At 38.6% G+C, this 10948-nt stretch overlaps 1 protein-coding gene across 1 annotated transcript in view; it reads left to right on the forward strand.

The window, feature by feature from the left end:
• Positions 1-10948, forward strand: part of KIAA0391 (KIAA0391 ortholog) — a 47524-nt gene that overhangs the window by 12431 nt on the left and 24145 nt on the right. Inside the window, exon 4 of the mRNA XM_009993859.1 lies at positions 9021-9128. Within this exon, the coding sequence (XP_009992161.1) occupies positions 9021-9128 (108 nt within the window). The remainder of the gene's footprint in view (positions 1-9020; positions 9129-10948) is intronic.

A 10948-nucleotide genomic window follows, 5' to 3' on the forward strand; every position in this document is an offset into this window, starting at 1 on the left:
AAGAGGCAGACCGAATAGGAAATAGGTGGTGAGAGACAAAGGCTGTTGGAATTCTCTTGCATCTTCCCTTACCCTAGAGGCTCTTGATAATGAAAGAAAACAGAAGCACACAGTCTTTTGGCAGGAGAATAAAGACTTAGCTGCTTCCTCAGCAGCAAGAAATACATCTAGATGAAAACATTATAGATTTAGTGCATATTTCTTTCTTTCAATTACCTCAGCGTTAGAGAATCTTTCTTGGAGGTGGGTGCGATCTTCTGGGGTGGTCCACAGGCCTCCTTTTTTCAATTCATATAGCACCAAATGAGCTGGGTTTTTGTTCAGGTCAGTTGGTCTCCTTTGCCATCAAATGGTTATGCAGAAAAATGAGGCCACCCTGCAACACAAGAATTCTTATTTCTTCCAAGGCACTGACTAAACTTGATTCCTTGTCCTCCACAGTCTTTTTAAGCTTTGTCACCTCTGTATTTGGAAATTCTCCTAACATGGTACGTTCTTCATATTCCAGTTAGTGCAATAAGTAAGAAAAATCTGTGGGGTTTTTTGTTTTATTTTGTTGTTTGCTTTTTTAACACCAGTTCTTGGTTAAAATACAATTTCTAACCTTAACTTGTTTTCGCTGTGTATCACCTGAAGATCTTGCTAAGCAAAATACAAACATGGTTTGCTGATGCAGTGATTTTTCCCAGATCTGTATCTTCCTTACATTAGCTAGAATATATAAGAATAAATTTAGAAAGTAGAAGAAGTCTAAGAATTTCACCAAGGTTTAAGAATGGCATACCTTGATACAGTATTTCTTTTTTCTTGTTAGCTCAACACAGAGGTAGACAGGACCATAAACATGACATCAGAACAGTAACTTTTAACTGAAGAACTAAACCAGTCTGAATTATCTGAGCAGTTGTTTTTTAAGGAGATAATTTTATCAGGAACCTCCTGAAGACAGAGTCCTTTGCTTTCAGCTCATGCATTCCACTAAGTAGGATCTTGATGCGTGTTTACATATTGCAGACTGCATATGCTACCATCCCTTTTTTAAGTGTTTGCTGTCTCTGAATATGGTTAAGTTCTCTGATAATACTTCTAAAGTAAACTTAGTGTGAGGACATATTGATTTAAGATCCTTTGAAATGTTACCTCTCAAAACTTGAGCATTATTGAATGTTCCTTTACCATGTGGTCCTTTGGTCCATTACCAGAAGTCCTTCTAATTTAAGGAGCTGGTCTCCAGCTGTGGTCAAAGACAGGTTCTTCTGATGCTACAGAGGCCTATGTGGAATTGTCTAATATAGAGCTATGTTATAATTTATGATATTTAGATTAGCTCTTAGGATTTTATTAGATTTATTTCAGAACATCAGCAATTTTAGCAGATGTTTTCATTACACTGTGATGATTATTTAAGTTGATACAGTTCCTCCAGAAATCTGTAAAATATAAGTGCACTTTCTTCTACATGGTTTCATCTTTCTGATGCTAAATTTAGTTTGTTTTTGTAATTGTAATTGTTTTATCTTCGTCTCTGCCATCCCGTTTCCTAAATATCAGTAAAATATTTTGTGTATATGGGAATTGGTACAGAGCTTTGAAAGATGCTGCTAGTTTTTTAGCATGGCCCTTTGCTTTTTCTTTTCTGCCTCTTTTAATGCTACAACTACTTCCATGTTTTAGTAGCTTGTTAGGAAGTCTTGTGTCAGTTTTTTTTTAAATCTAATTAGTGCTGCCTTGTTCTTTTTTACCTACTTTTACATTGAGAAGGAAGGAGTTGTTAGAGATATTCTTTTGCAAAAGGAGGATGCCTTAAATGCTGCCAGATCATATTATTCCAGAGAGTTTTCACAGTTTTTAGTGATCAGTTCAACTATATTACAGTGGACAGATGCTGGGTGCATATGTTTAGAATTCTTTGAATTGTTTCTAGAAATATTAAAATAGGGGTAGAACATGTGGTGCCATTCAGTGGCACAGAACAGTTGCTGTTTCTCTTGACATTGCAAATAGTGGTTAACATAAGCATTTGGTGGCAGTGTGAGTTTTAAACTAGCATAACTAGCCTTACTACCCTGCCAGCTGTTCATTCCTCCCCCTTTTGTCCCCTGCATGTGCTCCAGGAAAGAAGTGAGCACAGCCCCATGGTAAGCAGGGTACTGACCTAGATGACTAAATAAAGTTTTGTTGTCTTGTTTTTTTTCCAGCTAGTTGAGTTCGTTGTTCAAATTTGCTTCAAACATTTGTACCAGCATAGCAGAGACAGCAGCATGGAGGTATATCTGGCTGGCTGATACTCATGTAGTGTTTTTCCACGTGGTCTGTCTGCCTGACTTACTTGGGATGCTGTCTTTTCTATGAAACTCATTATGCATTGCTTTTATATTATTCCACTATATTTCTGTAATGCCCCTTACGTTGTATTTATGCATTCAAATCAATCTTTTCCTAGCTTAGCTTTCTGCTGGGAGGTTTGCCTTAAGATGAAAAGGTTCCAAAATAGTGGTTTTGTTTTAGAATGCACTGTTAATTCAAAATATTTCTGCCTTTGCAAGGTTTTTTGCTTATTTTAAAAGAAAGCTTGGTATGGTCCATTTCCATACTCCTGTTCTTAGGATGGCAGCCTTGCAAAGTTGAGGACATTTTTTGCACTGAGGATGGCTTGTTCCTCCCTCCATCATGTTAGGTGTGCTCAGAAAGGAGGTTTCAGAAGTGCTGTGCCTGGATTGCTGAGGTTCAAGTTTTGCATTGCTTGACACTGACCCTCTGCTGTGGGCAGGCAGGAACAAGTTCTCTGAAAACACAGCCTGCTGTTGTCAGAAGTCTACAAACAGGCAACACAGAGCACATCTCAGCCAGGTTGTCACTGTGCTTGTGAGTACCTTCCTGTTTGTGACAGTACCTCAGAAGGTTACAGATACAGGAGTTTGTGACTCCTGGATTATTTGTTAAGTCTAAAAGCATATAACAGAAGGCAAACAAATTGTATGCAATCGAGAGCACATAGTGATACCATAACAATACTGAGAAAAGCCTTCCTGCTTATAAGGGTTAGAAGGGGATTTCCAAGCTTTGAAACTGTGGGGGAAATATTCAAACCCTTCAGGCGTAGCAACAAACAGATTTAAGAGTTCTCCAACCAGGCGCCAAAAAAAAATAATTGGCTGGATTTCAGTTTGACAGCTGAATTTCATTTCTCACACTCTAGTATTCACTCCCATGTTTTTCTTCTGATACAAGAAACATTTCTGAAAACAAAACAACCCCCATCATTTTGGATTTTATGAAACTGTTAAAAAGTGAATGTTTTCACTTCCCTAAAATCTGCTCTTAGCGTGTTGAAAAACACCCTGTTTGATAATAATACATAATACTGTGCAGTATAATGTTTTGTTAATTAGAATTTGCTCTTCCCTTGCACTGGAGTATATTGTCTTTAAATACAGATGGGGGGAGCGCTGCATTTTCTGTTGCACAAAGCTTCAATTATTGTGAATGCTTCTGGAAACAATGCACACTGAATGCTTTAGTTTTGCACTTTTAATTTTACCTTAATATCTCTCCACTGTTCCTGATGCGTGAGCATAAACCTTATCGTTTAGAAGCGTTGAGAAGCCTTTTTTGCAGTGATTTTAATAGTTTTTATAGGACTGGTGTTTTTGGGGGTTTTTGTTGTGGGTTGTTGGGGTTTTTTTTCCCTCCCTCCTCACTTTTTTTTTTTTTTTTTTTTTTTTTTTTTTTTTTTTTTTTTTTTTTTTTTTTTTTTTTTTTTGCAATTGGATCAGTAGACATTTTGGATGTTGAAGAATTTGAGCAATACCATTATTTTTATTTCTACTTGGCAACACATTTCCTATTTATACCTGAGGAGACAAATGCTTAAATGATCTTATCTTTCTGTGATCTGAAACTTGTCATATCCTTAGATCTGTCATAGACATTACAATTATTTCAAAATACTCTTTTTAATTACTCACATTGTTATTATCAAAATACGTTTGTCTAGCAGTTTTTTCTTTGTTTTGTCTTGAATTGTAATGTTTATTTCTGTGTTATAATATTGAACATAGTAAATCTGTAAATATTCATAATTTATTCCTGCCTGCATTTTTGTTGTGCTTTTGAGGCTTGTAGTCTCTGTGTGGACTGGAAGAAAAACATACATTTCTGCTTTCTGTTTACAGAAGTTGCAACAGTAGTAATAATTTTACAGGGAAGTCCGATACTCAAATTTATTACTACTGCCATTTCAGATACATTGGCTGTGTAAGCCAGACTTTTGAAGTCTGAGGTCACACTTTTTAAAAAAATCCTAAAAATTAAATGAATGGTTTAAAATAGCAAAACCAATCTTTTTTCTTTTTTTTTTCCAAACAATAATTCCTGTACCTGTTTTTTTAAATCCAACCTCTATCTTTTGTTTTGCTGCAATACCCCAGGTTGAGACATTAATCTCATAAAATGTTGTTTCACCATCCAGTCCATTAGCATAGTCAGGACTACCTATGGGAAAAGGTGATCCCAGTAGTTTCAGCTGCTACAGTCTCATTCTTATTCTATGTCATGGCTGAACTTTCATGCCCAATCAAACCTCTGTGCTCTGACCTGAACAGGAGAGCTGGTGCAGGCCAAGGACTGTTATATTGGCTCAGTTCACATGGACTCAGTTCATCCCCTTCAGTCTTTTTCAAAAACGTGTCCATAGGTAGAGGAGGGGACAAGGCTAGGAAGCAATGGCTGAGGGAAGGGAGAAAGTGGAAACACCTCTTTCTGTGGCAGCACCAGTATATACCAGTATAAAATGATGGTGAAATAGCACAAGTCATGCAGCTGGTGTGGAATACCAAAAAGGTGCAAGACTGTGTTGTGCTTTTTGCTCACATATGAAGGGACTTGAGCCACCCACATGCTAGTGGTTAAACAAAAAATAATTTGAAATATCTTGAATTCTTCACATCAAAAGAAATTCCATCATGGGTTTTTTATGTCTGGCTCTTCCTTCCAAACTGATTTAGTCAGTGTGAGGTCCATTTGCAAAGCTACATTTTTTTTAGTATAAGGTGTGATGAATCATCTCTAATGGCTGCGTAGTTGGCATTCCCCTATTTTCTCAGCTAAGCAATGGAAGAAATCAGGTGGGTTTTTTAAAATTCCCTTTTCTTTTGCACTTGGTATACACAGGATATCACTGGAGACTGCTGTGAGCACCCTGCTGCACTGTGCATATTCATGTTCCTGCTGCATGGAGGCGTGTTCACACGGTGCACTGGCTGCTCGGGGAAGTCTTGCAGTGAGGTAACAGCCTGGCTGTATTACAGCACTTTTGTGTGGCTCCTGAGCATTAAGAGGGTCATGCCAATCAGCAATGCTGAATGTGTTTTTAAAGTTTTAGCCCTTCAGTTGCCAACTGAATCTGAGTGATGTTTCTGCGGCTGGAAGAATGGACTTTTCATGGAATCACAGAATTGTCAGAGTTGGAAGGGACCTCTAGAGATCATCTGGTCCAACTCCCTCACTAAAGCAGGATCCCCTAGAGCACATTACTCAGGACTGCATCCAGGCAGACCTTGAATATCTCCAGAGAAGGGGACTCCACAACCTCCTTGGGCAGCCTGTTCCAGTGCTCCGTCACCCTTACTGTAAAGAAGCTTTTTCTCATATTTAGATTGAACTTCTTGTGTTCCAGTTTGTGTCCATTGCCCCTTGTCCTGTCAGTGGGAACTACTGAAAAGAGTCTGGCTCCATCCTCCCTGCACCCACCCTTTAGATACCTGTAGGCATTACTAAGGTGCCCCCTCAGCCTTCTCTTCTCCAGGCTAGAGTCCTAGGTTTGTCAGCCTTTCCTCATAAGGGAGATGCTCCCATCCCCTAATAATCTTTGTTGCCCTCTGCTGGACTCTCTCTAGTAGCTCCCTGTCTCTCTTGAACTGAGGAGCCCAGAACTGGTCTCAGTTCTCCAGATGTGGCCTCACCAGGCCTCTACCAGGGCAGAATAGAGAGAACCTACTGGCCCCACTCTTCCTAATGCACCCCAGGGTTCCATTTGCCTTCTTGGTCACAAGGGCACATTGGTGGCTCATGGATAACTTACTATCTACCAGGACTCCCAGATCCTTCTCCTCAGAAACTTTCTGAGATTAACCCAGTCAGTACAAGCTGGAAATCAGTCTAAGGTTTGCTGTGTTTGTTTTGGTTCTCTTACCAAAAGAGAGAAAGTGAGATGTTTTGCTACTTGTTGGTGTGTTGAAGGGGTTCACCAGAAATGCCCCTTGTAGTGTTTAGCAGGAAGTGTCTGTATAAACATTCCTGTGGCATAAGCAGGACTGTGTGTAGATCACACATTGTGTTCTCCATTTGGAATGGGAAGTCTGTGTGAATAGCTCACTTCTTTTGGTCTAACCCAACATTCACAACATCTTCGTACTGTACTGATTATTATTGTGTCTGGCTTCTCTTGATCAGCTGTACCCTAGCTGCAGCTGGGCTCTATTTCATTTACTGCTTATAAAGAAGATCTACAGTTCCTTCTTACAGTTGGCTAGTGAGGGAAATATCTTTAGAGAACTGTGGGTGAACTGTCTCTTTATTACTGTGGCTGTAAGTAGGATCTGCATAAAATCCAGACAAATCTCTGTCTTTGAAAGATCAGCATCCTTCAAATTGCACACCTCTTATAGTGTAAGTCTGTGTATGTTTGAATAACCCTTTGTACTGCATCTGGATGATGTAGCCTGCTATTCCCAGGCTTTGCCCTTTTACTTCCCTGTGTCAGGAGAGGATGGGAAATACGGTAACTCAAAAACTGTCTCTCAGGAGAGGAGTCTTGGATCTTCTCTGTGGTTATGTTTTGTTTTTTTCTGGAAAATAAGAAGATCACTTGTGTGTTGCTGGGAAAATATGGATGACAAGGAGAAAACTAACAGATCCTTGGGGATTTTCAGTCTGTCTTATACTTCCCACTGGAGTATTCTGTATTTCTGACATAAATAAAACTTGGCCATTTGTCTTCTGCATCCCAGAGAACCAAGGAGCTGGCTTTTGAGAGATGCCAAGCCTGTCCTGGTGTCTCTCAGCAGAACTCTCCTGGCGGCTCCTGCTCCATCTGCCCTGCTGAGGAGAGGAGAGGGAGCCAAGGAAAGAGAGGGCAGAACGGATCACTGACCTGCTAAAATCCTTGTCTGCTCCCTAAGCTTGTGCTGTGGTTTTCCCTTGACAAAGCACTCTATTCTGCCCATTAGGGAAAACCTAATCCCTTCAGGAACTGTTCTGGAACTCTTGTTGCTTGAAATAAAATACTACTTTAAAAATTATTCACAAAGTGTCTGGTTTGTATTGAATTGAGCCCTTGAAGACAAGATGACATGTACATCATATTTTATAAAAATATCTACTTGAATGAAACCATGTTACTTCAAATAATATTGACATTTGTTTGCTTTAGGAAAATAATGCTCTGTTGGATTGAATACCATGCCTTTTCATCTGCTTCCCATTTCTTTTGTCTTTACTGTTTTCACTCATCTTTTTCTCAAACCTCTCCTATTTTACCTTCATTTGGTCTGTACTTGTTTTCTTTTTTTTATCCTTCCCACATTTCAGACAGCCATCCAGTATTTCAGTGATGATTGATCTGAATTTAAGCCATGGAGAGGTGAAGGATCATGTAAGGCAATTGATTCTGGTGGTGCTAGACTGAGCCTCATGTTGTCTGTGTTCCTGTTGGTGTACTTTTGACGAGTACATCTCTGTTCACTTGTATACCTGTAAGTTTAACATCTGAGTGAGGCACCCTTATTTCGCTTGGTGGGTTTGTACTTTTAATACAAGTAACCTTTTCTTGGTATAATTAGTCATAACCATTCTGACTAAATTTGAAGCTGGTGATTATTTGTTACTGCCTGACAGCAATGTATTTTCTGAACAAATAAATTTTCCTTCATTCCTTTCTCCAAGGAAGAATTGTATATGTTGCATAGTTTTGGGGTTTTTATTTGGGTGCTGAAGGGATGTTTTTTCTGTAGACTTACATACTGCTGCATGGCCATGCGGGAGAAGACAAGATTACAAAAATGTTTGAATTTTGAGCAGAAGGCACAAAATTTGCAGTTATTTTGAGTTCCCATGAAAGTTTATTTATAGCCTTGGACTATGAAACATTTATTACCTGATAAGTCTTAGCTGCTACTAGAAATGTCATTTATGAAACCAGGTGGCTGCCCATCAGGATGGATTAGGGATCTTGTGCCTATTAAGAACAGTTTGATGCAGGAAGTAGGAATGTAATGCAAATGTCTGCTGAAACTTGTGTATCTTTCCTCGAACATGAAGGGAGGAATTCCTGAAGTTTTTATTTTTAGTTTGTATTCTGGTCTCCTCCTACGGGGTCTCAAGCCTAAAGTAACTGGTTTTCCTTCTGTTGGAAAAACTAAATGGATGCAGTTGGTTTGCTCAGTCACTGCAGTTCTGACCTAGTAAGAAAGTTCATTGTTTTGCTAGATTTAAAGCTGTGTGTTTCTCATAAAGGGAGTGCTGTGTTTCTAAATGAATGTTTATTTAAATATTGGTCTGTTATCCAAAGACCAGCATTCAGAAATTTCAGAGTGCTTACAGAGAAACTAAATATAATGCTTATTTTACATTTGTAAGTGTTAAGGTTTAATGTCATGGTCTACTGGTATATAAAGGTTTTTATCTTACAGCTGTTGCATAACAATGGCAATAGCTTGTATCTTTATTAGTAATTTGGATTATAATTTTGAAAATCTAGATGCTGTACAGTTTTTGTTTTCAGTTGTAATGTAATTTAAGGTTATATTGAAGGAATCCACTGTGGCACATCTGGCTTAAAATTATTTTTTTTTAAGTTTTTTTGGTGGCTTCAGCAAATAGGCAAGTAAAGATGTAGAATGTAGCCGACAAAGGAAAAGTGAAAGATTTAGGCCTTTTTATCTTTTCTTGATATAAAGTGAATGAAATTTGCTTCTGCTAAACTCAACATATTCTTCCCACTTCTTATTTATTTATTTCAGGAATTTGAAGCCTTTCAAACATTTGTGGAAAATCGACTTCCTTTTGATATTGTTATTGATGGACTCAATGTTTCCCATATGAAACCCAGAAAAATGCAGTGTGAAAATGTAAGTGCTGGTTAAATATTCATTAAGAGTTTTGTGTATGCTTAGGCTGATTATAAACAATTAGTGGCTCATTATTATCCTCTTGAGAAACTGATAAAACACTTTTGTAGCACGTTACAATGAAGTTCAAAGCATTATTTAGACTTCACAAACTAAAAATGATCAGTAGGAAGATGGTTCTTCTTACATATTTGACTGTATTCACTGTAAAAAATCATACCTAAATTTCTCTGTGTATGCAATGCTCATAGTTGCATCTAAGTTATTAATAAGGACATTGGTTGTGTGGGTGTGTATGTTTTCAGAATAATAGGGATTTGGGGAAACAGTGTAAATCAACCTTATAGAAAATCCAACCTAATATAGTAAGGCTGATAAGAGTTCCTCTTAAAATAACCCCTTTCTTAGTTCAAACCACATCCTGTACAAGTTTAAACTTTATTTCATTTGCTATTGCTTTAAGCACTTGAGTACTCTTCTTACAAGGGCAACTCAAACTGACTTAATTTCTTTCCACTTGGTGATTTTTAGAAGAATAATCCTACTTTTTATTAATATCTACTTTTATGAATTTTTAGCACTCCTCTTACCATTTTACTAAGAAATGGCTTAAGATTGTTTTTTACTTTAAATTAGAAATACTGAAGTAGCTGCTCACATGTATTCCAAAGCCAGAATTTAAGTTTTCACCCTCTTGAAATTAAAACTAAGTTATAAATTAGCTTAATAATAACTTAAGTAATTCTGGTAATTACAAGAAATATGTTTCTGTTCTGAGAACTACTTTCTTCTGAAGAAGCAGGATATGCTTTCATTTATGTAAATAAAGGCAGCTTAGCTAGGGGGGTTAGATAAACTTGCTGAAAGGTGTTGGAGAGCTGTAGTGAAGTTTCATGAGATACTGGCTCACAAAGATGCTGCATTTCCTACTATGAAAATAGAAAAGGAAGCTTACAAGTTGTTTGCATGGGACCAGGGAAGAAGTGTTGATTATCTGAGAATAATCCCAAGCAGCATGCAGTGGCACAATGTTTTTAGGATTGGAGAGACAGATCTGTGCTGCTGAAGAAGAGGAAGAGAAATTAACCTCCTTCCTCAGTGCATGCCTGTCCCAGTGTGGGAACTCTGAACAGGATCCTGAATGTTCTGTAAAAGCTGGAAGCAATGGAGAAAAGACACAGACTGGTTTTTTAGGATAATTACTGCTGATTTCTGATCAGAAATCTTACTACGAGGTATCGGCATGCTGAGCAGCATGAACTGCCTTTGAGTTTCTCCTTAGCTTCTGCAGTATTGGAATGACCTCAAATACTGTGGTCAGTTTTGGGCCCCTCACTACAAGAAAGACATTGAAGTCCTGGAGCATACCCAAAGTGGGGTAACAAAGCTGGTGAAGGGTCCAGAGCGCAAGTCTGTGAGGATCATTTGAGGGAACGGGGGTTGTTTAGCCTGGGGTAAAGGAGGCTGAGGGGAGGCCTTACCAGTCTCTTCAACTGCCCGAAAGGAGGTTGTAGGGAAGTGAGTGCTGGTCTCTTCTCCCAAGTACCAAACAGAACAAGAGGAAATGGCCTCAATTTGCACTATGGGAGGTTCAGGCTGGATATTAGGAAATACTTCTTTGCCAAAAGGGTTGCCAGGCAGTGGAGCAGGCTGCCCAGATAACTGGGGGTATATAAAAGACGCGTACATGTGGTGTTTCGGTACATGGTTTAGCGTTGCACCTGGCAGTGCTAGGTTAATGGTTGGATTTGATGATCTTAAGGGTGTTTTCCAACCAAAGCAATGTTAAGATTCTGTGACTTTGGGATCCATGATGCCAG

Source organism: Chaetura pelagica, unplaced genomic scaffold (genome assembly GCF_000747805.2).
Source record: "Chaetura pelagica isolate M959 unplaced genomic scaffold, ChaPel_1.0 scaffold11, whole genome shotgun sequence".
In the NCBI taxonomy this organism is placed as follows: domain Eukaryota; kingdom Metazoa; phylum Chordata; class Aves; order Apodiformes; family Apodidae; genus Chaetura; species Chaetura pelagica.